Raw genomic sequence first — 26401 nt, 5'->3', positions numbered from 1 at the left:
GCAGTTTTAGAAAACCAGATGTCTGTGGATATGAAGCTAATTTTCCCCCCAAATGAACAGAATTCTTCACAAAGATTGTGACAGACCTTAATAGCACTCCAACCTTCTCATATTATCTAATATTTATTAAATTGATTTTCATGGGGTTTAGTTCAATTTTTGCATACTTTAATGCCACATAATCTCAGTTCACTTTAAACTACATTATTTTTCACAGCAGTGTAACACTACCTTGTGGACCGATTTCTATTTATTTCTTAAACCCTAATCCTCTTTCTTTAGGAAATCTGCTGTTACAACCAAGGAGCATCCCTTGTCAATGTCAGTAAGGGTTAAACAATATGAAGCCATAAATGGAACAACAATAATTTCTATTTCTGAGAGAGACATTTTGGCACTGCGGGGGGGGGGGAGAACTGTTTCTGATTCAAAATACAGTACTATCTCTAAAAGCACTTGAATTGTGTTTCAGAATGCATTGTTGGATTTTGTTTGCTTATTTGATTTACCCATTGTAATAGCTGAGTATTTTTCTCTTTATTTTCTGTATTACAGGGTAAATGAGCTACATTCTCTGCATTTTTCACCACTCTAAAGTCAACGTAGGGCCATATCACAATGAGAAAAGAATTTGAATGGAACAGGGCTCTTGTGACCACTTTTCCCAGGGGGAAGGATTGTAGCCAGTAGACTGAATTATGTGTTGCAGGCAGGTACTGCTGCTGGAATTGCAGGGGAGATGAATGTGGTGGCTCTAATAAAGAATCTTAACTTACGGATCATGTGGTCAGAGCTGCATGACTAGACTGGAGATTCTACTGTGTGTCTTCTGCTAACATGTTCTACCACAACCAACTGTCTTCTAGGAAGACTCAAACTATATGGAATTTACTGCTTCACATAACTTGTGTAATTCAATGTCTAGAGGTATTTAATTTATGATGTAAGTAAACTGCTGTTAAAAATAAATAAAAAATTGTGCTCTGATGTGGGGAGAGTGCAATAATGCTTGGCTTAGAGAGGCAGGCTCCAAACCCAGGAGTAACTAGCTAAATTAGTGTAATGTCTCTGATTCATTTACTATTTTGGTCTTCTCATTAGCTGATGTTCCATTATTGAAAGCCCACTATCATACACATAACTTTAAACGTGCGTAACTTTAGATGACAAAAGAAAAGTGGGACTGCAAGTGAAATCCTTCTTCACTACAGTAGAGGAAAGCTTGAATAAGTATTCTTAAAATGATTGTTTCACTCTATACTAATAATGCTAAACAAGCCTACATCTTGAAAGAGAAGTGAGGAAAATGGAAATTTAATGTAAGTTCAATAGTAGTTTTTTTTGCATAGATAATAAATAATATAGTCAGCAAACTAACTTCAATTCTGGGTCAGTAAGATTAGAATAAAAATCTGTACTGTGGACTGTATTAAAGGAATTCCAAACAACTATTCTCTTCAGAGAAATTGCTATTAAGATTACAGATATGCGTTACTCCTTGAAGACAATTTTGTGAATTGTTTTTCACCACTTGTCACTGCTGGTTTAAGAGGTAGATAGAAGCAAAAGAAAACTTGATGTTTTAATTTATACATAAATTAAAATGGGACTAGGGCAAAGAAGGGAAACCTATACAGCAGCTTTGTGTTTTTCCTGCTAAGGAAATACTGGATGGCAGCCAAATTGTAAAATATTTCATCTATACTTGTTTTAAAACTTTGGCCACCACAACTTATCTGTTACCTAAAGCTTTTGTGTGTGTTAAGCAGTTGTTTAACAAAAATTGCTCTTCTGAGAGTATGTGAAGGTCGAACTGTTATAAATATGGTGGGGTTTATCTGCGTTTTTATTGATTCAGCTAAACACTGACGCTAGGTGTGCTTCTAAATTTAATTTTTTCCTTAAAACCAATTGAAACTTGACTTGAGAAAACTGATCAGAACAGAGGAAGATAACTTTATTGCCTCCCTGAAGCTAATGTCTCAAAATCAATGGTATAATCTACTTTAACATGAAGCTAACTGACTCTTGGTCTTTCTCTATTGTCAAACAGAAATTCATCCAACAACAAACAGGAAGAAAGAAGTTTGGTTTGGAAGCAAAACAAGAACATTTTTCTGAAATAGCTGCTGAAAGACAAGGGAATACAAGATAGTTAAGTCATTTGCTCACGACATGCGAGAAATCTGTGGAAGAATAAGCAGTAAGTCATCGAAGATTCAGACACTACCTTCTCTCACACCAGGAAAAAATTATGTGCTTTCTGTTCTTCTATAAAGTGAAACAAAACAAAAAATTGGTAGCAAAAACTATTGAAGTTTTCCAAAAATCCTCTTGGTAAAATACTGTACAGTGTAAGGTAATACAACGAAGTAAGCTTATCAATTATTAAAATAAATATTTACACTGCATTCAGTAAGATTACTCTGCCAGACCTCCTATCAATAGTAAAAAAAAAAAAAAGAAAAAAAAAACTTGCTTCCTATATAATCGTAGCGTTAATGGTGAAATCCAAGTTAATGATAATTTAAAGTACTTTAACAAAACTAGTGTTTCAACTTAAAGGTGGATAAAGGTAACTGAACACTTCATACTTTGTAGCAGTGTGCATATCTTAGAAGGCATCAGAGCTCTCATGTTCTTTGTAGGCAAAAATCTCAAATCTATTTCATTACCTGTGTCTAGAAATCCGATTAGGTAATGTGTTGTTGTTTTAACAAAACACAAGATGTCACCATACATCCCTGGAAAACATGTGTGACTACTTACCGAGTATTACCATGTTTAAACAAAACTAAGTGATCCTGGAGCACAAATGTTTTATACAGTATGTGTAAAGTAATTCTTCCACTGCCCTTGACACTGGTAAGGCTTGGAGTACTGTTTTGGGCACCATAATTCAAGAAAAATGTAGACTTACTGGAGACAATCCAGAATGGAGTAAGAAGAATGAGCAACAGTCTGGAGGGAGCAGGAGGGAGGATGGAAGGAATTGGCATTGTTTAGTCTAGAGAGGAGAAAACTGAAGAAAGATGGGACAACAGTCTATAACTGTGAAGTGTGTTACTGCAAAGCAGAAAATATAAACCGTAGATAGCAAAAAGAAAAAATAGGAAAAAAAGGCATCAGAGGAAATTGAATGTTATCACTAAAAGTAACTATCCTTTGATAGATTAGTTAAGGGTTTAGTAAAATTTTCTAGCTAAATTTGTTTTTAAGTTTGGCAGATATTTGCATTTAATATTTAAAGTTTTGAAGCACATGTAAGCTCTGTACATAAATTCTAACTTCTAAGTCCATTCTAAAAACTTACAAATAAACTCACTAGGATCTCCTGATTTTATATTAAACTAACTTCTGCAATAGATCATGCCCACTTGAGTTGATGGGATTCTAATTCCTGAATGCAACTGAGTTGAAACTGAATATAATCTATGCCACTATTATAACTTTTTATGTGGGTTTTAATTTATTTTTTCATACCAACAGGAAAATTTCAGGGTTGTAATTGTTCAATCTCAACTTCTCATTGAGTTCTGCCTTTGTGTGGGCTACTGAGCAGAAGCATAATTTTTGCTCATAGCCAAAGTTAATTCTGTGTACAATCTGGGCCTTTTTCTAGTCTTATTCTATTAACATTTCCAGAATTAAAATGTAGGTTTAGAGACTTTCAAGTCATAGCTTTTCAGTTGTTCTGAATCTTTCTGTGCTTAATGAGGAAATTTTTTTCCTTTTTGTATCCATCTTAAGTAATTCTGACTGTTTTGAATTTGAGTTCTCAGTCTTGTCTTACCTTGCTCCATACCTGCTCCTTTCTATAGATCCATATAATAAATTCATGTCTCTGCAATCACAAACATGAGTGCAGACTACCCAGAACTCATTGAGAGCAGCCTGGCAGAGAAGGACTTGGAGGTTCTGGTGGATGAAAAGCTTGACATGAGCTGGCAGTGCATGCCTGCAGCCCAGGCCAACTGCATCCTGGGCTGCATTAAAAGAGGAGTGGCTAGCAGGTCGAGGGAGGTGATCGTCCCCCTCTGCTCTGCCCTTGTGAGATCCCACATGGAGTACTGCATCCAGGTCTGGGGTCCCCAGCACAGGAAGGATGTTGATTCCCCTTTTTAGCTGAGGTAGGTGATTTTGGGTGGTGAAGCACTGGAACAGGTTGCCCAGAGAGGCTGTGGATGCCCCATCCCTGGAGGTGTTCAAGACCAGGTTAGCTGAGGCCCTAAGCAACCTGATTTAGTGGGTGGCATCCCTACCTATGGTGGGGGGTTGGAACTAGATGATCTTTGAGGTCCTTTCCAACGCGAGCTATTCAAAATATTTGTTGTAGCTATAAGCAACCTATCAGCAAACTAAGATACGTGTAGATACGTTATCATCAAGCAAAATCTGATAAACTGTATATGTTAGGAAAGAAGAGATTAAAGGATGCTTTAGACTTCTAAAATGAAACAGTAGAACTTTCTCCTTCCTATGTGGAAAGGAGTATTTATATTACTCACATTTATTTTATTTATGCTTTTAGAGACCCACTATCTAGGAAGAGACTATTTACCTGTGATTCACAAATACATCCTTCTCAGAGAAGATGAACAAGCTGAGCTTTCCTTTTCACAGTGCTCCTAGACACCTTGACAATTATATAAGCAATGAAACCTGGCTACAGCACAATTATGGGTCACAGAGTCAGAAAGGAATTGTATAAACATAAATGTCCAAAAACTTTTATTCATAAGGATAACTATAAACTTACCATTACTCACCTTTTAGGAGATCTAGAAAAGCCATTGTCTCTCTTAATGTATTTTAGGTTGTACACCAGAAAAGCTAAAATTAGGGGAATCAAATAATAGTATGTGTAAAAGGAAGCAAAGAGGGTGTCCAACCAATTAGAATAACTCACCACAAATCCATTCCTAACTCCAGGAATACACAGTCATCACATTATCCTTCTCTCCTGGCCTTGACAATTTTGCCTGTATATAACTGGGTCATAAAACAATATTCTTGGAAAACAGATGCATTTCAGCAAGAAAGCAAAGATGCACTTTTATTCTGCACAATGCTAAATGAATGGACGATGCACAAGAATGCATCAGTCCTGTGAGTTACATGTCTAAGCCTACATCATCCAGAGTATAACTTACAAAACTGCTTCTACACATGAGATGCATACCTAATACTATCCTAATATGGCTGTGGTTGAAAATATCTCAACATTCCTCAGCTGTGCCTCCAGGAGAATGAACACAAAAATGTTAATTCTCCTACATTTATATCTGTTGTGAAATGCTAGCACACTCTAGCAATCAGCATTATTACTTTATTTGGTTTTGTGGGTGTCTTTTCTAAATGCCAGCAAATGAAATGTGGAAAATTTCCATCTCCTATACTTGATATAGATTTCAGCTGTGAATGTGTACATGTCTGTCACTGTGTTGGAGATGGAGAGGTTGAAATAACCTTAGACTATAATTCATAAATACCTGTGGATCAACCTCTAGATATGTTTATGTATAACTAATTTTGACTGTATTCCATTCTTGGACAACGACATAGATATGTACGCACAAGACGAGTTGATTTTCAGTGGTTTCTATAATGCCACCTAAGTCATACGTAATGAATTTTAAGCATCAAGAAAAATACTATAACATAAAGAAAACAAAGACGACTTCTGAAGGGATGTAATGCAGTGTATTTTCATGTACATGATAAACTATTTCAAAGAAATGACTAGCCAGTGAGATCACTCAGTTAGCTCCATTTGCTGCTTTTCCAAAAATAATGTGACATTGTGCACTAAGAGGTCTATTCCACTTGTGCTGCAGGAGAATCCATTACTTACCATAGATTTCTTTTGAAAAATATATTTTTTTTTTTTTAGTACAGACAAACTGTTTGGACTTCAGGACTGTGGGAAGTCAGGCATCAGAGTGGCCAGCTGTTCCCCTTTAATACAAGGATTGGCCTGTATCCTGAGCAGCTGCAGGAACTGGAGACTTTTAATGTTCAAAGCTACCTTAGCTTTTCCTATCAGCCTTGTCTTGAACCAGGCTGGACTGGACCAGAGATCCTGGCACAAAAAGTCTCTCACTGCTATTGTCAGGTAAAATAACCCCTGGAAAGCATAGTAAGAATATTTGATTATTCGCTGGTCTTTCTCATTTGTATTCATGTGGTTTACAAGGGGATCCTTTTTACTGGAAAACAGTTAAATCTGGGAAATTTCAGTCAGAAACACATCTTATTTTCATTTTTTCAAACAAAACTGTATTTTTAATTGTTCCATGCTTGAACTTCACAAGAAATTTTGATTTGAACAAATAATATTAAAGCTGGGCATTTCAAAAATGTTTAGGAAAGAGTTTCTTTATTCAACTCTTGAATAAAGAAGTTGGTAATATCTTAGGTTAGTCTTTTTTATGTGGTCACTTTAATCAAGGAGATGCCTGCACTGCTGCCAGAAGAGATTGATTTTTTTTTTTCCTGTTCAGTAATCACAGAACCACTGAGTGGTTTGAGTTGGAAGAAACTTTGGATGATCACCTAGTTCCAACTCCCCTGCCATGGGCAGGGACACCTCCCACCAGACCAGGTTGCCCAAAGCCCCATCCAGCCTGGCCTTGAGCTCTTCCAGGGATGGGGCGTCCACAGCTTCTCTGGGCAACCTGTTCCAGTGCCTCACCATCCTCAGAGTAAAGAATTTCCTCCTAACATCTAATCTAGCCCCCCCCCTCCCCTTTTTAGTTTAAAGCCATTATCCCTTGTCCTATTACTACATCCCCTGACAAAGAGTCCATCCCCAGCTTTCCTGTAGGCTCCCATCATGTACTGGAAGGCTCCAATGAGGTCTCCCCGGAGCCTTCTCTTCTTCAGGCTGAATAACCCCAGCTCCCTCAGGCTGTCTTCACAGCAGAAGTGGTGCTCCACCTCTCTGATCATCACTAGGTACAGAGGTCAGACCTAGTGGCCTGTAGTTCACTGGGTCTTCCTTTTTTCCCTTTTAAAAAATGAGGGTCGTGGTTCCCTGGTTCCCTTCTTCAAGTCACTAGGAACTTCAGACTGCCACAACTTCTACCCCTTTCTCTTTTCCAGTAATCCTTTTTCCTGCTGCTTTTCTAGTGTGGATACAACAATCCTTTGAATCAGGCCAGAGAACATCATCTGTCTGAAAACTAATATCAAGGAAACAAACAAAAAATGCTCATAATAGGCAGCAGGAATGATTGCCCAAGGATGGCTAGGTCTGCCCCTGTAGAGAGCATTACAGATTTATGCCGAACTAAAGTAATGCTGTAACCAAGCTTCTAGGGATTCAGTGCATATAGCACGTAGAGAGGAAGAGAGACAACCTAATCAGGGAATGGGAGGAACTATCATAAATCCCAAGCTCTGCAGGAAGATTGCATGTGATCTCTTTGAAAATTTCACAGTTAAAGATGGAAATGGATACCTGCTATACATGGTACATCAGTAATCAGAGCACCCACAAAAGATATCAGTCATGATACGCATCTGCTTGTTGGAAGTTCTTTTGCCACCAGACCATACACCATCCTGAAGCTGATGTAGGCAAGTCCTTCCATTGTGGCTGAAGGTGCAATAACTCTGTAAAGGAAGGAATTCCAGGTATTCTGGGACAGAGAGCTGGGTGTGAGAAGGAGCATGATGCTGATGCTATTGTCAGCGTGCTTGGGTGCTTACCTGGAAAGAGAGGCTGCAGTTCTGTTCCATTATAAAGTTTACATGTTTTACATTAAATAGGATGTAAAGAGAGCAAGAATGAACAGTAGATATGAAGAAAATTGAAACCTATTTAGGCTCATACTAGCAAAGGCCAAGTATGCATAAATGTTTCCTCACTGCAAACTGTACCTGAGACATTTTAAAATTCTAGCTAGATAACATTTAAACTACATAAGATGTCTGAAGGAAAACCAGATGGCTATCTTGGGTGAAGGACTGAGATAAAGTTTTAATGATTATTCCCCTCTACACCAGCAAAATTGGTATTCAAGCAGGAAGAGAAACAAAAGTAGGTCAAAGAAAGGTCAGCAGTTAAATCGGGATGTGTTTGATACTAACCCTGTAATTAACACACAAAATCATCCTAATTCTCTCTATTATAGTTTGTAACCTAGGCTGGGAAATTTCATTCCACATCAGTTAGGATATATTTTTTAAATTTGAGTCACTTTTTCTATCACAGCAAGGCACTCCTGACGTGTGATTTTATTTATGCTATGTAACCAAGTCAATGTTCTTATTACCCTGTTGTATATCCTATGGCACCCTTGCAGGAGGGATGATTCATCTCAACAGGCTTATCTAGTGAAACTCTTTAAATAACTGTGTGTGAAACATACGGTTCAAGACCAAAAGCATTTTGAGAGTGGAATAAAGCCAGAAATAGCAGCTGTTGCTAATACAGTATAGTGAGATTTGATAGAGAGCAAACCAAAGCAAACTTTAATCTCCAAGAATCTTTGAGCTTACAGACTCAAGTTAAAAATACAGGACTACAACCCAATTTACTACATTTAGGTTAAAATTGACTTGTCTTTTCTACCATGACTCTGTTAAAACATTTTGCTTTATAAGTAGGACAAAGTTTCTGTGTGTAGGCAGAAACAGCTGGGAGTTATCTGGAAGATTCAGAAAAGAGGAAAGATGTCAGGGAGGAGCTGCTGATTTATTTCAATCTATTCTGCTGATTTATTCCTGGGGCTTAAGTTGGAAGTCAGAGCAGGTGAGATGATTGTTTGTTCCACTACAACAAGTCCAAGCTTTCGTGCGTTTTGTCCATGTGGGGGAATCTGATGCTATAAGAGAAAGATATGTATTTAAAAGTAGCAAGAATATTATAGAGAGAAATTTGTAGGTGGGAATGGAACAGATGTTCAGGTGAACATGTCAGGAACTGGAATTGTAGTTAACAAGAACTTACAGCTATGAGAATGGTGGACCAGAACTTCATGGGAGAAGCTGTTTCAGAGACAAATTGTTTTCTGGTTCTACTTGTTGAAGGTGAAAATTCTCCTTACTGTACTCCACCTTGTACATCTTCTATACTGCACTACCTGTGAGATAACCAGATTAGTTTGAATGGTCTAGGGATGCAAGAGACACTCTTGCATAATGAATATCAAAACACAGTACTTGTCTTTTAATCCCTTTTGTTAGTTTTTGTTAGTTAGGAGTTCAGACAAAGCAACTGTAAGATAGCCATGCTGAAACTGACTGTCAGAGAGAAAAGAATTGAGCGTAGGGCAATGACTCTGGACTTGTGTGTCTAAAAGGTTCTAAGGAGCATGGCAGTGAGAAGACTGTAGAGCCAGGATTGTCATGAATTGGGAAAGACTACATTTTCCCTTGGACAGGTTATATTTGCTATTTTTGTCCAAAAGAGAACTCACTTTACACAAAAGTAATGTTTTGTTTGCTCTTTGTATGAAATCAACACCTGTACCACCTTTTACATTTGAGCAGACACTGGCTACTAAGTAGGGAAAACACAACTTCTTCCTTCAATATGTCTGTCCAACTGTGTAAATAGAGGTCTGTTAGGTTTATCAAAGGGACCACACAAGGCTGTGATATTGATAGGTATTTTTCTATGCCATGTCCGTCCCAGACTTGAGCTGAGATGAGAAAACAGAAATGTCAAATCACATATGCCCCAGTTCTGGATGACCCCAGGGGTCATCTTCAAACATGAGGAGAAAATGGTCTTTGTTTTCTCTCTTAGCTTTCAAATGTGAGTGTATCTGGGCAGTAGGAGGAAAATATTTTTCTTCTGGGGCTATGACTGGAAGAGAATACCAAGCCTTACCTCAGATTATACCAACACGACGCAAATGGTGGAGTCATCACATGCACCTAGCTCTGTGAACCCTTTCATCTTTTTGACGTTGTATAATAGTGTCACACATTCTTTTAAGAAAGAGAATGAAACAAACCATTAAAATTGCAGGGGACAGAAAGTCCTTTATCAAAACAAGCAATTCAAGAATCTAAATAAATGCAATAAAACACTGTCCTCATTTTCATTCTTTCCTTTTTTTCTGTCTTGTCCGATTTCCATTTTCTTCTTGCTAGTTTTCACATAGAGGTAAACATTATAAAAGGTCTTCTCCAGTCATGTTATCTCACCATCTTACAACTGCAAGATTTCGTTAACACTGAGGGTTTGAACCAAAGATCACTTTTCAAAAAACATCTGATCTTGATTTTTAAAATGCTAAAGAGAGGGAAAAAATGTTATTAATTATAATAAATTGTTCCTGTGTTTGTTAACTTCACCAAACAAAAAATCTGTATGTCTAGTTTTGCTTCATTTAGTTCCAATACCAACCTACTGGACCTTTGTCATTCATTTATCTAGTGGACTGAAGGGCCCATTATCAGTGCTTCCTGCCATTATTAAGAATTTTAAGACTGTTTTAGTCATCCATTATCCGTGCCCTAGGTAAGGTAAATAAGCTGAGCTCCTGGAATCTCTCTCTTTAAGGGTTATTTTTCTTCCCAACATTTGAATCATTCTCTTGGCAATTCTCAGAACTTTCTCCAAGTTGCAACATCAATCCTGAATTGTACACATTAGCTTGAACGTAGCAGTAGTCATTCCAGTGCCAGGTGCAGAACTAAGATTGAAATTCTCTTGCCTGTCCATGTGTCTGATGATTCTATTAGCCTTTTCTGATCAGTGGCGACACATGGTAGCTACCATAATATAATAATTATCATGTTCTTCTGCAAGACAAGGGCTTGTATCGTCTCCTCTAATTCTAGCTCTAGTCTGACTTTATACGTAGCTCTTCTGTTACTACTGCATGTGCTCAACTCCACATTACACAGTCCAAGTGACCTGCCTTTCATTTTTTATCCCTGTACTTTGAGGCATATGCAGTCTTTATCAGTGATAAATTTATGGTTGATTTGGTTTTCTTCTAAATTATTGATTGAAATGCTGCACTGAGAACAGCACAGGCACAGAAACATGGCTATTATAGGACTGAATTAGAAGTACAATTATTTGGTGATGACTTACCTATTTCCAAGTGTTTTTGGAGATCTGCTTATAGGCTACTCTATTTTTCTAGCTCCTTTACTCAAAGTGTTGTATGATACCAAGGAAGACATCTGGCAGATAAAGTGAAAGTCTTAACATGTTAGTACCAATATTTGTTTAATCATAAACTACAATCTTATTGAAAACTCTGCTAGACAAGTTATATTTTCAGTAAGCACATATTAGCATCAATATTGATCTCTCTTTAAACTCTCAGTTAATCAAGTCCTTGATATGCCCTACAATTATTGATGTCAAGCTGGAAGGTTTGTGTTTGCTAATTCGTTTAGTCTTTCAAAATACTGTCACAGTATTAGCTTTCTGTTAATCCTCTGCATTATCAAGTGCCTGAAGTGATATCAGCAATGGCTCTTTATGGTTCAGCAATGGTAATTGCCATTTGATTCTAGGAAAGTCATAGCTTACCATTATTCTTAATCTTTTCTTCTGTAATAATGGAAATAATACTTGCCTTAATCATAGGATTTGCTTGCAGAAGTGGCCAAGTGATCTAAGGTGTAGAGGCTCTGCTGAACCCATGGGACCATCTAGATCATGGAGCTGGATTTTGTCAGGTTAGTTTCAAGCATTAACACTTTCAGCAGCAGTATGAATTTAAATCACCTCATGGTGTTTAGAATCCACACTCATATGCCTACATCAGTATAAACTTCGTGAAAGCAAACTTCTGAAAGTAACTGCATGAAAGTAAGGTAGCCTGCACATCTTTTGTGTGTGGCAAGTAGGTGACATGAAAAACTGCTTTGGGTTAACCTGCATGTTTTGAGCCTAGTGATTGTAAAGAGATTTTATGCATCATATAAACGCACACATAGGCAAACACACACGGCAGTAAAACTTGATTCACAGTGTCTCCACTTTATAACAAGTAACAGAAGATGAAAATCCACTTAGTAATAGAAAAGCAGAAAAAAAATGTTATGATGTATGATGTGGTCATGGTAAGGGGCTGGAACCAAACCAGGTACCAGAGAAAGGGTCGTGAGTGTCTGGGGGAGGGGAGGAACTTGGGAGGCTGAGTTTTTGATGGAAGCTATGAAAACAGTTTAGATATCTTCTGTGCTCATGAAGTCACTGCCTCTCTATTGCCCTGTAAATTGTTGTCTGGTACATCTCAGTCATTGTTCTGAATGTAGTTGTGTTTCTTTCTAAATACTTCTTAGAATCCAGATAAACAGGGTTCCACGTTTCAGTTGAAGTACAGGGTACGTGGGAAGGGAATTGGAAGCCCCTTGCTAATGTGTAAGTAATCTCTGGCATGTTGGCATTGTGTTTAAAAGTTCTTTCCTCAGTTTGGTATAGAGGGGCTGGACATCAGAGTAAGAGTTTAGACCATGGTGTCATTAACTTTTTCTTGGATACTCCCCTCAACATTTCGTGCATTCATACACACATGCAGAAGTATTTGAGTAGCAATCTGGGTTGGGGCACTGTTATAGGTGAAAACTATAGTACAGCTGCACGTGGTTATGCCAGTGAAATGAAGATACAGGAAGAGAAGCAGTGGAGCTAGACCAGCTAAGCCCCGGCATCAAAGGCACAGCTTGGTGGGGGTTGATCGATGCCTGTCAGTATTCGAGAAGCTGTTTTGGAAAAAATTTTTCTCTTGTGCTAAGGTATTCTGGTGAACTTAACCTTTTTCCTCACCGCAAGGACCCATATGCCCTCTGTAGTTCTTCATCCCTTTATTATGATTACACAAGTGTATGCGGCTACAGTACACAGTACAGCAGTGTAATCTGAGAACTCTCATTAAAAAAAAACCACACCCTGATGCTTAAGAAATAAAGATGTTTTAATGGAAAACTTAGAATCAGAGGAAACCAGGACATCCAGAAATCTTCCCACCACCTTGTAGGATTAATTTAGACTCATCCTCCATTGTGGACATTCCACGACTTCCCAGACAAACATTCCAGTTCTGCACCACCTTTTTCATTAGAAAGCTTTCCTCGCTTTTTTTTCTTGCTGCAATTTAAGCCCCAATACCTGTCATGGTAGCCAATATAAACAAGAAAAAAAATGCTTCCCTCTCCTTTAGCAAGAGCCTTCTGTTCATGAGGAATAGCATGTCCCTTTTCCAGCCTTTTCTGCTAAACCACCCCACTTCTTCCATCCTTTGTCATAGGCATTGTCTAAACCTCTGCTTATTGTCATTACTCTCTGAATTCTCAGCTAGTTCATATTATTCTTCAACTGAGTGCCTAGATGAGGCACAGTATTTCAGCTAAAACCCTATCATTGTTGAGTACAGCAGAAGGCTTATTTCACACATCTTGCAGGCTCTACTCCTGTTTAGAAATCCCAATATGGTGTTTGCTTTTTTCACAATAGCTCGATAGTGTTGACTCATGCTTAGCTTGTGATTCAGTCTATCCCATGGACTCTTTTTAGAAGAAATGCCACCAGCCAGTTGTTTTCCATCCTGTATTTGTGCTGCTGATTATTCCTGTCCAAAATGAAGTATTTTGTATTCATTTGACCAAGCTAGAATGGGAGCCTTCTTCACCCTTCCTGTAAAATCTTTGCCAACATTTTTTTGTGTTTCTTATTGCAAAATCCACAATACACACAGGACTAGCTATTCTTTGGATTTGTCTTTCTTTTTTTTTAGAGGTCACAGGGAATAAGGATGTTAGATGAGCGTCAACTCTATTAGCAAATACTTAGTATGCAGACAATGACATGAGAGAAGAAACTCCTCAATTTGTGTGGCAAACTCCATAAATTCTGATTTGTTTAACCAGAGATTAAGCCCAGATGTGAAGCTAACAAGATTAAGAAGAAAAAGGCAAAAGCTGACATTGATTAAACCTTTGTAAAGTTTCATGACTTCAAGCAGATGAATAAAATTTTAGTCAGGAAAAAAGGTTTCCAGCTTATATAGATTTCCTCTGTGTTCTCTTCCAATGCAATCATAACTTTTGGTGCAAGGAGTTAGTTATGAAGAAAACATCTCCTTCCAGTATCTTATAAAAATAAGTTTATAAAGTCCTCAGCTCACGCTTAACCAAAATTAAATAAGCAGATCCTCAACAATTTACTTTGGAGCTGAAGCTGGTGCTTAATGCTCCCAAGAGTATTATAGAAATAAGAATATGTGTATAAATAGAAGTATCAAGTGTGATTCTGAGCACATTTTTTAATATCACTAATTATTTTACTGGTAGATGTAAGAAGTATTCAGCTGTAGCAGTAACTACAATATAAGATGATAGATTAATTAGATTTAGCATGTTCACTTCAAATCCCCTTGAAGTACCAGGATTTGTTTTAACTTTACTTCTTTCTACATGTACTACATTTTTGAAACACTGTTCAGCGAGTCTCTGTTTAAAATTAGTAAATCAGAGAATGGGCCAGATTCCTTAACTGGAAAGACACTTCTGAGGACTGAGATCTGTCTGAGCCTTGATTGCTGGCCTGCTGTATATAGTTTTTTATTAATATTATTTATTTCCTCTAATGTCCCAGAACTAGACGAAGAATAACTTTGAAGCACCTATTTTTATTGTTTGCATAATCCAGCATTGCTCAAAAAATCTCAGACAGTTATCGATTAAGGTTGTGTTGCAGACTTCAGTATAACACTAACTTTGATAACTGCATAAGTACAACAAACAGTACTTGTGGGCTTAGTCAGTAAGACTCAGAAAATACAAATGTAGAGGAACATCCTGGCCTGTCCAAAGGATTTGATTCTCAAATGTCTCTGAAGTTAGTTCAGAAGTCTCTGAAAAAGGCATTGCAACCTCAACCTGCAAGAGCTCTGCTGACTAGTTCACAGCACTTTTGGAGAGAGGTTTTGATGAAGTACATCTTTTGTAACTGCTCACCTTCAGTTTCTCATTTCTTGTTCTGCTTGATGAAAATACGTGTATGGTGTCCACTTTGCAAATGACTCGGCCAGCTCTGGATCTTACAGCATGCAGAATAGTATGAATTATTACAGACTTACTTGCTCCATGTGCTGGCAAACTGTGCTCTCTGCTGCGCTTTCATGCTTTGTTTTTTTGTAGCATGACATAAGTACTCCACTGTGGCTTTTTTTGCAGTATTGCAGGTAACAAATCATTTACTAGAAAGCATCCGTAAAACATAGTGTGACCAAAAGTGTGTGGTTCTCAGTTATATGTAACTAAAACACAAAAACTCTTCCACACGCCCCCATAATACCTTACTATGTTGAGAATGACCAGAAAACCCCACCTCACTTTTAAATGAGGAGACATGTAGAATAAAATAACCTGTTTTTGCTTTTCAGTGTTACCCAAGTACCTGTTCCCATATATACCGCATTTTTTTTGCTGCAGTCACATGTGTAACTGTACAGCCAACAAGGATTTTCTTTCATTCATCTTTTCCCCTCATATAAAAATAGGTTGAGATTTAGATTTTCCCTCCTGACAAATGAGCAGAAATAAAATTAATCAGATGGGGGAAAAATACAGCAGTCTGAATGGGGAAACAAGATACTTGGCAAAAGCATATTTTGAAGAAAAACTTTCCAGCAAATTAAACATAAAAACCTTTCATGTCTGCTACAGAGTTTGACCTTTCCTTCTCTCCACCTCCCATGCTTAAGTGCTTCCTCCCATGTACTGTAACATGGTAGCTCTAGCTCTGCAGCCCTTATGGCTCCAGGCAGTACTTTGAGTGCATGCTCTAGCTTCTACTGGAATCACTTCATTTACTTTATAGGGTTTTGGATCAGGCCCTTCAAAACAGCCTAAACTTTCCACTAGTAAAACGAAAGCCTTTCACACATCTTTGGATAATTTTCAAAAAGAGAAGGTAGACTAGAGGTCTAGTGTGGAAGCTGGGTTCAATCCCCTGGGCTGCACGCCTCCACTGTCACCCTGGGCCTTACCTGCAAGGGACCTACCTTCTTGCTGCAGCACGAGCATTTTCTGTGCTGGGTCCAGGCACTAACCAGGGTGCACGGTGTGGCGTGTGTGGCTCAGGCTCTTCAGGCAGAAGGGGCAATCATAGTGAAGTATCCCCCACTTTAGATAAATGATTTTTCCATTGAGTTATAAAGCATGCTCCTATGTGAGGCAAGTGACACAGCAATCATGCTCAACAGTTGCCTACTGGGCTAGCTGCTTTGGATGACAGAACCAGAGGGATACCTTCCTTTAGGGTCCTGGCGTAGCCCAGAGTGCAAACCCTTCAAGAGCCACCTGTACCAGCAGCAGTTCCCCACACCAGCCTTTCCCTCCCCCCCTCAGTTTCTTGTAACATGCTCCCTCTGCACCAGCCCCTTCCTGGAGATTGCCACCTCCCAGCAGTCTGCTGCTGGAAGAGCTCATGTGAGGCATCCTCCTTTTGTGGCAAAATCAGCTGGATAAGCTGGGACATGAAGTAAAACAACTGCGGTAACCTACCTTGGGCCTGAAGCTAAACCAGTTCACATAAATGAGCAACACTAAAACACACAGCTGTTTTTCAGCTGATCCAAGAAGGGATTGGATGTTTTTTCTATCTCAACCAAATTTGCTGGAAGGTGGGGGAGCTACCTAAATGGCAGTAACAGCCTCAGTCAGGCCATTTGAACTCCTGCTCCAGACCTGACAGGCTTAGGAGCCTGAGAGAGACCAAGGTATATCAACACAGGCTGAATTACAATAACAGAACAACTGTGAATTCTCATACAAGTTTGTTACATGGCAACGGAGGGCATGTTATTTATAGTTTTCAGCAATCTTGGAATCTGTACCCAGGTTCTGCAAACACAGAAGGCCTGGCTCCTTTCCAAAAAAAAGAATGGGAACGAAAGTCAGCGAGCATGAGGATGGCTGGGAAGAGCTGAGGGTTAAACCAAATACAGCTGCCTCCTAGGAAAATGCAGTATTTCTCCTGAGGCCTCTCTTGACAGTTTTGACAGATTCATAACAGAGCCAATATAACTTGGAATAGTGAAATTATCTTCCTAACCCCTTTAGTGATTGGGTTACCCAGATGGTCTAGACACCACAGATGTCTGCACTAAGTCGGTGATCCTCCCCTCACCTGTAGCACAGCAGCTGTTTTTCCTATTGATGGCTGTTTTATTTTGTTGATGACTAATGCATCAAGAGGCTGGAAAATGAGTTACTCTTCCTCATCCAGTCAGCATTCAAATATGCAGCTCATATCGCTATTTGACTTTTAATTTTTGACCACAGATGAAGCTTTTTAGGGGAGGAAGGTCAGACGGAGACCATACTTGTATCCATCACCTGATATTAAGTTTTTAAGTTCCCAGAGTAAAGGCCAAGTCTCCTTGTGAAGTACTGCCAGCACTAAGCAGAGAATTTCTTTTTCACCATGTCTTCCTTTCAGCACCCTCCTGTGTGTTTTTTTCCATTGACAGAGTTCACTTTACTCAGGAAAAGGCTATATCCACCCTCCATCTGAAAGCATGTGTGCATGTGTGTTTTTTCTCATAACTTCGCTTTGTGAGCTAATGGCTGTAGTGGTTGCCTGAGTGATGTCACGCTGAGGCTCAGCCTTTCCATTCAGTCACAGGCAGGCTTGGGAAGAATACAAGGCTGCAGCTGCTCTGGATGGAAGCGCTGATACACATCCTTAGCCCCTCTCCCCAGTCTGTCCCCTCTCCTCACCCACTGTTTGGCTGACCTAAAGATTTCCCTGCAAATCCATCTGGCAGGCTGTAAAGTCTTGACTTAGTTCTTGAGAACTGGAAATAAGCTTCAGGTCTACCAAGGACCTCGATCAATGGCAGATGAACCTGTTTTTTTTTTTGTTTCCCTTTTACATCATCTCAAGTACTGTGAAATTGACAGCTTTCCCACCTTTCTGACACATAGCAGGGTTTGGGCTGAAGGCCTGATTAGGATCCAGACCATGCTGTTACACAGAAAGTGAAGCTAGGATCGAGGAGTATTTGCAAAAACAAACACCGCTGCCCAAGCCCACCCTGCAACAAATCACAAGCAGCCTCGTAAAGGTCCTTTACAGTCCCTGCCGGACATGATATAAGTGTTGAGCGGCCCAAACAGCCCCTCCTGGCCCCACTCCTGCCTGCTCTGGAAACTGTGCGCACGGCAGGGCACACTCCCTCCCTCCTGAGGGTCTGCCTGCAGGGAAGGGGCAGTGCTGCTTTGCGGACTCTAGCTTTGATACTTGCTATGTGCTCTTCAAAACCCATCTGGACTATTCTGCTACTAAACAGTTATATACCATAGGAACGTTACAGTCAAAGTGCAAGACACACACCCTCTAGAAAACAAGAGGCAGGGAGTGACACAATTATGACTGTAAGAGGAGAGCCCTAAGGTAGCCACCTTCATTTAAACTGTTCCTCTAAACTAGGGCCAGACTGTTATTTATCATAGAACCTATCTGCCTTCACATGTAAGAACAAGTAGCAGATAGCTAAGAAACTTGTGCTCTTAAAGAGCAACCTAAAAACATCAGTGGAAAGAGTTGTGTACAGCAACCATTAAGAAGTATCTTAGAAAAAAAAAAAAGAAACTAAGCATATTTCTACAGGTAGAATTTGATTATTTTTGCTAGTCTAAAATATGATAGGGTGATACAAAAGTCTATGAAACGAATGAAATATGTTTATGTACAGGAGAGTCGTCTAGACGTCTTTCTGTAACAACAAATCTTGGGGGGTATATGGGGGCCATTAAAAAAATTGTACACATGTTTTACTGTAACATATGAACTTCTATTTCTCAATCACCTTTCAGAGCCCCTTTGGAAGTTTTCCAAGGAAACCCTCCTTCTCTCCCACTCCACAGCCCATACATTAAAAACACAGTGTTCTAAAAATAGTTTCCTCTCCCAGTCAGGCCCTTTGGTTTTATCCCTAGTTTCTATAGAGGCTTTCTTAATGGGAATGCAGTAGTACAATTTGATGCTGAAGGTTATGTTCTGTCCTATTATTTCATTTGACTTTCCCAATTTACTTTCATACATAAGTGAAAAAAAGAATTTGAAGGGGGAGGAGACAGATCAAGTCTGTCACTTAGCATGTTTAACAGTTGTGGGTTTTGTAGTTTATTATTATTTTTACTGCGAAGCTAACACTGTCTGGAAACAGTTAGATGGGCTTTCTATTGCTTTTACCTGCTAAATTCACAAGACTTGTTGTCTGCATTACTTATGAGAGAAGATTAGCATCCCTATTAATTCATTTATTCTACCCCTACAATCTTAAATAATTTTAAAATTCTAACAGTTTGGAAAGGTCCTGTTGTTGCTTATTGCACGAAAGCCCTAACTGACATTATCATGTTTGCCTTGCAGCAAGTGACAATTCACACTCCACAAAGCATTGTATGCATTTTAAAGCTGTGTTTGCAGATGGCCGTAGGATGTCAGTGGTGGCAAGGAGAGTACAGACAACTGGATCTCTAGTCTTAACAGGCACAGAAAAAAAAGAAAAAAAGACTTCTACCACTTGGAATTCAAGTACATTGGTGAGACTTTCCCCCCCCCCCCCCTTTTCTATTTCTGAACAAAACCCAGAGCCCAGAGATGGTTGTTTTTCCTGAATTGCTAATGTGGCCTCTTCCCATTGTCCTGATGAGTATTCAGAGTACATGCAGCTTGCTCAGGTCTTTGAGAACAAGAAAATTTAATCCTGTTTCCACAGCAGTCACTGTGCAGGCATACATTACAGAAATGGCATGTTTTATTAAAATATCATTTTGTGCAGCAAAGATGGCACCAGCAATTTTAGGTGCTTTTGTTTTTCCCTTTTAATGACACTAGCAGCATCTGTGGTTATTAAAACTAGAGCTTTCTAAGTGAAGGTAAAAAAAGCAGAGTACGTTTTCCTCCCCCAGTGTTATTTCTGTGTAATTCCACTCAGCTATGTTGAAGTCACAACTCACCCAGTACTCTATTTTACACAGTCCTCACTTAAAAAAAACTCAAAAGCAAGGCAGCAAGGGCAATTTTGGTCTTCATTCCACACCTAAATTCAGTGTCCTTTTAATTATATTGATTTGAAGATGAGATGTAATGCTTGATTTTGCTAGGGTTCAAGGGCTATGGACCCAACCTAACAAGTGACTTCAGCAGAGCACATACATACTCAAGAGCTTTGTAGCCAGAGCACCAAACACCTTCCAGGATTTAGCAGGTAGTCTATGGCAGAAACAAAAGTATCCTTATGTTTTCTTTTCTCTGGTGGAGGTTTTGGATATTAAAGAACCACATCCATATCTTAATTCAGAAATGAATATACTTTAACAAACATTGGTAGCATCTCTATCTTCTCTTTTTAGATTGGTAGTACATAGGAAAACACTATTGAGTTTACTTATCACTGGCTTCCAGTGGTGTCCTTCATTGCAAAAACTACGTATGTCTGTAAACAATGGATAATAGCTAAAGCAAATATTAGCTCTTCAAACAGCAGCTCATTGGAGGCAGCTGTGGTTATCTCAGTTGCTTATGTCAGTCATCAGAGCAAAGCTTTTCTGTTTGCTTCTTTTTTAGTTGTTCCCTGCAGTTGAAGGGACAATAGGTTCAATCCAGAGCTTCTTGTCACACTAGCAGGATAACTGATTTATTTGGGCATCTAACTCCTAGCTTATTACTTTAAGACTCTTTGAAGACTGTCTTTGATGGTTAATCTTACTTGCTCTGACACCTGGTAGAAGGGCATGTCTATTACTATTACCCAATGATAGAGCTTCACCAGTTCATGAGACTTCTCTCTGGGTTCAACAGGGCAGTTTGCAGAGGTTTATAAAGATGTTCTTCACCTGCAACTGACCTTCTTCTACAGTAACTTTTTGGCTGGATCTGCAATTGAGCCTGTTAGACAGCACACAGTCTAATGTCAATATGAGCTGGAAGGATCAACACTTACACCTCAGCCACTACATTACAAACTAAAGAAAGTTGGCCGTCAGACAGAACTGCTCCAGCCAAGAATCTGTAGTGCTTTTCTCTTCACGCACCAAATATCACACAAGACAGGAAGACAAACAGAGGAGCCAACGAAGCAAAATATTAACTGAGCTCTTGGGCTGTCAAAAGTGCTAGAACACAGCAAGACTTCCCCTTGCTACCCCCACCCTGGGGTTCCCACAGCTGTCCAACATTGCCCTGCCCTGTGCCTGCCAAACAGGTGTCTTTGCCTCCCTGAGGGCTCATAACAAATGGCTATTTGCATTCGATTTGTGGAATGGAAACTGTTTCCATGAAAAGTGAACTTGATCCAAGCAACAGATTCTGGGATCCCAAAGCCTGCCTGTTTTCATAACCCATGCTCTGACACAGCCTGCCCCTTTCTACAAAGTTGGGCACATCAATGATTTCTTTGTGCCTGCACCCTCCCAACCTGCCTTGTTTTGTGAGCTGGTAAATAACACCTTCAGTGATGCAGGTAGCTGTTAACAGGCAATACAGCAGCTTTTAGGTTTAGAGACTTGAGCCCAAATCTGCTCAGAGCTTTAAATTCAAGAGAACCACTGCAAAAAGCTCATACATACACATTCCTTCCTTATGCATAATTTAAATACTGTCAACACTTCTTCCTTCAGTCTAGCAATTCCTACATTAATCATTCTGCAAATCAGTTCAGTACTGAACAAAACAATTGCATCATAATGTAACAATTTGACCATCCTAAGCTGAGGCTGCCTAAGGTTGATTAACTGCATGCTGCAACAGATTTTTAAATGACTTGGTGTTTTAAGCTCATTATGCATGCTCAGAACATTTACAGCTTCCCTGATACATTCCTCAGATATGAGGAAGCCAGGAAGGCTAGCTTCAGACTGAGCCTCCTGTCAGGAGGTCCTATAATTTATGTTTAGGGAGTTTTAGACACTGTCATACCTCTTCACTGTAAGGTACAACACAGATACCCACCCCTGAGAGAAGGCTTAGTGAAGCCCTCCTGCAGAAGGGACATGCAGGTGCTTGTAGGGGAAGGATGTGAGCATCTTTCCTAGAGAGGCTGGACTAGACAGATCTTGAACACTCAAGTTACAGTTCAAGTCATATAAACGCAAATGATGTTATGCTGGCTAGTAGTCAGTATTACTTATTTGAACAAATTGTTGTCTATCATAGGCATTCACAGCATTTTCTGTAACAGCTGACAGGAGTTTATTCAGGTGCTAAAACTACACTGCACTGAATCCTGTTCTAACACTACTGCAGTCTTGCAGCTCAGGTACCTAGCTTAACAAGTTGTTTATAGGTAAAGTCACTCACAATGGAGCAGACCCAGAACTTTGTTATCTCATTCAGAAGTTAAGGAGGGCTATGCAAGCAATGCTTCATTTAAGAGACGTTAGGCTCAGATTCCCAGAATTGTTCTAGGACCTTCACCTAGATAGTCTTTCCCCAGATTAAAACTAATGTTCAACCCAATACTTAAAAGCTTCTTTATTTTACTCTTAGATTTAGACTTTAAGGACACCTTAAAAAGCAGTTACATTAAAGATTGGTATTGCAAAAAAAAAAGTGGAGGTGCAGTTCCAAAAAAACCCATAGTGTCTTCAGGTATAAAAATAGATATCTAAGTTATTATCCAGGAAAAGTGTACCACCATTTCTGCCTTGAGCTGGTCCTGCCAGCTTCTGGGTCATGACTCCCCAGTACAGAGCTCATGAACTCATATTGGAAGGAGCATCTCCGAACTTCACATCACAGGCATGACTCACAGCACAACTGTGTCACTGCAGCACGCAGACCCCAGCCTTAGGTTTTCTGAAGACATTCCATAGTTTTCCCTTGAGTGAGTAAGAAGCATCCAAACATCTCCTGGGAAGCATATGTCATGTACACAAAGCCATCTTCATCTTTGTAGTCCCTGTACACTTCTGCCATTGTCAAGGACATACTGGCTAGACTCTTGTTGTTCACCAGCAGGTAGAAAGCTTGTGTAGCTGTTAGAGCCATCCTGCTTCTAATTGAAGAGGGGAGGGGAAAGGGAATAGAGGATTAAGCATTAGCAAATTTAAGAAGGCATCAATATTAGTCCATGAAATACACAAAGGAGAACAGTAGCTTATTAGGGAACTATGTAAAAGAAATGTTGTGTAAAGTCATTATGTGGTTTAACGTCTTCATCAGCAGGAAGCTAACCGTGTGCTTGGAAGCCAGGAGGCTTGTGCTCCAAGGAAAGGCTTAAATTTCTAGACCACAAGGGCTACTGAGTCTGAGCTTTGAGTTCTCAGTTGCTGGGGAGAAGTGCTAAGCAGAAACCGAAAGCTCCTGCTGTACAGCTACAGTAAGTGATTACAGAATAGTCAGTTACACTTAAAGTAAGCCTACCTTCAAAAGAAGAGTTCTCGGAGACATAACATACAGATCAGCTGTGCAAGAGACAAAAGCATCTCCTACAGGAATTAATAGCCAGGAAGATCTCCTCAATGCACTTTTAGGAGTCTGAAAGCCTTGCTATTTCCCAATGCTTTGGCAGAGAATGCACTAAGTACTTCGGGAGACTTCTCTGCTACAGCGCTTTTGTAAGGAATAACTTAGAAGCATGCTTCACACGGCTCACACCTAGGAGTTGCTATAAACTTGAGCACAGCACAGCAAGAGCTAGGAGAACAGAGCCACAGCACCAGCTTCAGCAAGCAGGAGGAAAGCAGAGCCGGAGTTTAGTGCAGTCCTTGCACACTGCCCTTAGCAGGGAGGAGAGGAGGCTTCACGGGTCCGGAAAGCAGGAGGGAAAGCAGGAGGCACCTCCTTTCCCCAAAGCACCCGAGCAAACGCCTCTCCCCGCGGGGGGAGGGGGCCGCGGCCGGAGCCCACCCCGGTGCCCACTGCCCACCTGATGATAGTTATGAACTGGGTCATGGTCAGCTCCTCGGGAACAAGAAACTTGGTTTTGTCCAGGAGAGGAAGGTATTTTTCCTTCTGGTATCTCTCAACAATCACCTGTTTTAATCAGAGCCGCTTAGAAGCCATAAAGGCATCCCGTCCCCCGCTCCCAAACTTCAAAGAAAGAGGCGCCGGGAGCCTCCCCCCGAGCACGCCGACAAAAGCAGAGCCTTACCGGGATTTTCGTCGGGAACTTGGCCCTGATGCCAGCTACTTCTTCCAGCCTGGTGGCTGCGCGGGAGAGAGGACAAGCGTTACCCGTGCGCGCAGCCCGCCGCCCCTGCTGCGCTCCGCGGCCCCGCCGCCCCTACCGAAACTCTTCCTCAGCTTGAAGGGCCGCGCCGCCTGCGCTCCGGGGGCCGCCTGCATCCTGCCTCCGCTGCTGCTGCTCCTCCTGGTGCTACCACCGCCGCCCCAAGCCTCTTATGGAGCCGCGGGTCCGGCCCCGGCCCAGACCCCTGCCGGGCTGCCGGGGGCCCCGCCCCGAGGGGCGGCCTCCGCGCCGAGGCCGGCTGCGGGCAGCCTGCCCGCCGGGCTCACAGCTCCCGTGCCGCCCAGGGGGCTTTGGGGACCCCCCAGAGCGGGCAAAGGGTGCAGCCCGTCTGCGTCCAGCCCGCCTGCGGCCATCTTCCCTTTTCAGACGGCTGGGGCCATGCTAGGTCGGCTATATCGTATTCATGCTATATCCTCAGGCTACCACTCAGGTGTCAAGGCACTTGCCCAGAGAAGCTGTGGATGCCCCATCCCTGGAGGTGCTCAAGGCCAGGCTGGATGGGGCCCTGGGCAACCTGGTCTGGTGGGAGGTGGAACCAGGTGGTCCGTAAGGTCCCTTCCAACCCAAACCATTCTGAGATACCACACTGTTTATTTTCTGAACAACCTGGGTGGTGACTTTTAACCCTGTTTCATCTCTAAGGCCTGATTGTGATTTCAGTGGTTTCCAAGTAGACTTCAGGTCCGTCTGTCTGCTGAATATGATGAGACAGATTCCCAGCCCTCAGGCTTTTACTTCAGCTGTCAAAGTGGCTTCACAGCCAGGCATGGCTCAGCAAAGAGTGAGGCTAACTGGAGGCTGGTTGTTGTCCATGTAAGTCATCTCAGTGGATGGCTGGAATTGATCCCTATTACTTGGCTTGCTTTGTTTAAACCTCTAAAATACAGTAGTTTTCATTTTATTCAATCTACCAAGCCAAAGGCAACTGGAAGCTGCTACAGTTTGTGAGTGAAGGCTTATGAGTGATGGACTTGGCTGCTTCTTCAAGACAAAATCAAAATCACTTGTGCTTTTATTGTCAGTCTTGCAATATGTGTAGCAAGGCTATTTTTTTCCCCTAAACTTTTCCAATCAAAGGAGAATGAGCTCTCATTTAAAAATAAAATTAAGTTTGTAACCTCATAGTCTCCGTTAAAAGTGCTGTGTAGCACTGAATATGCCCTGAAGACTCAGCAACCAGAAGATCATTTTGAAAAGGCACATCTTTATCAAAGCCTGTGCGCACTGGGTACATGTAGGCCGTGACTTTCAGCCAGCCCTCGCAGAGCTCCGTGTCCAGTGCCTCAAGTCAGGAGTGGAAGTCGGCTGGAAGTGGAGGGCTTCAGTCACAGCACAAGCTCCCCCGTGTGGCACCACGAGCGGAGTTGTGTGGAGAGGGCGAGATCTTTTGCTGTGAGGAGTCCCTGAGCAAGAGCTCCAAACCTGCAGAGGACCAGAGCCAAGGCTGGAGTGGTGTAGACGCCGCTCCTCAAGGAGCTCCTCCTGACGGGCAGGCCTCTGCAGCACAGCGGGTGAGCTCTGGGGGCGGCCGGCAGAGCTGGGTCTCACATTGGCGCCCTGCTCCCTGTGCCACCTCTCACCGCACGTGGGGGAAGCACAAGGGCCTGGTTCCACACAGGCATCAGCAGCCTTGCCTCCAGAGGGGCAATTTCCTTCCTTAAACGTGAGCTCCCACAGCAGCTGCTTGTGGGAGAACTGAGCGCCTGATGAGAAGGGGGAGCCAAAGAAGAGAATTTCCAGTGAAATTCCCAGTTAGGGCTCCAACTTCTGTGGCAGCTAAGAGCGAGCACGGACTCAGGCCTAGTTTGCATGTGCCCTAAGTTGCATTGTCTGGAGGCAGAGAGAATGGGAGGTCTTGTGTGTGTCTGCACGGCATCTGAACTTGCTCTTGCATAGTTATCCAGTTCTGGACTTAAATATGGAATTTATTCCTTCTCCCCTTTGCGTTGGAAGTTTTTCTCACTTGCACATAATTACTGAACTGGCAACTTTGTATAGAGAACAGAGAACTCAGGGCCACAGTGAACCAGAAAGAGAAGGATCAAAGCAAATTGTTATTCTATTTTATCCTGTTTGAATGCCCAGAGACTACACTCATAGGAGTACTCTAAGTCCATAAACATTACAGCAAAAGCTTAGAGTTGCCTATCTTATCTAGTCCAGTTTCATTGCCATGTTTATAGCCTTTTCCAGAGTCCCAGGTTTGCAGCTGT

At 41.1% G+C, this 26401-nt stretch overlaps 2 protein-coding genes and 1 long non-coding RNA gene across 3 annotated transcripts in view; 1 reads left to right on the top strand and 2 right to left on the bottom strand.

Moving 5' to 3' along the window:
- EXO1 (exonuclease 1) overlaps positions 1–22546 on the top strand; it is a 52474-nt gene extending 29928 nt beyond the window's left edge. Inside the window, exons 16-20 of the mRNA XM_080585114.1 lie at positions 556–713; positions 2054–2203; positions 5894–8758; positions 11564–12343; positions 19364–22546. The gene's annotated coding sequence lies outside the window, so the exon portion shown is untranslated. The remainder of the gene's footprint in view (positions 1–555; positions 714–2053; positions 2204–5893; positions 8759–11563; positions 12344–19363) is intronic.
- Positions 6370–11557, bottom strand: LOC308192052. Its single transcript, XR_013948519.1, has 2 exons — positions 8957–11557; positions 6370–8831 (listed from the first exon to the last, which is right to left on the bottom strand). It is a non-coding gene; the product is annotated as an uncharacterized lncRNA (long non-coding RNA).
- On the bottom strand, positions 22258–24379 carry MAP1LC3C (microtubule associated protein 1 light chain 3 gamma). The gene is made up of 4 exons (XM_080585198.1): positions 24226–24379; positions 24090–24145; positions 23865–23971; positions 22258–22991 (listed from the first exon to the last, which is right to left on the bottom strand). Exons 1-4 carry the CDS (start codon positions 24281–24283, stop codon positions 22784–22786), a joined length of 429 nt encoding a protein of 142 aa, XP_080441324.1. The 5' UTR covers positions 24284–24379; the 3' UTR covers positions 22258–22783.
- Positions 24380–26401: the final 2022 nt, after the last annotated feature.

This window comes from Anser brachyrhynchus (assembly GCF_964034855.1).
Source record: "Anser brachyrhynchus genome assembly, chromosome: 3".
In the NCBI taxonomy this organism is placed as follows: domain Eukaryota; kingdom Metazoa; phylum Chordata; class Aves; order Anseriformes; family Anatidae; genus Anser; species Anser brachyrhynchus.
Note: the sequence above shows the minus strand (reverse complement) of the source record. Positions and strands in the feature narration are given on the sequence as shown.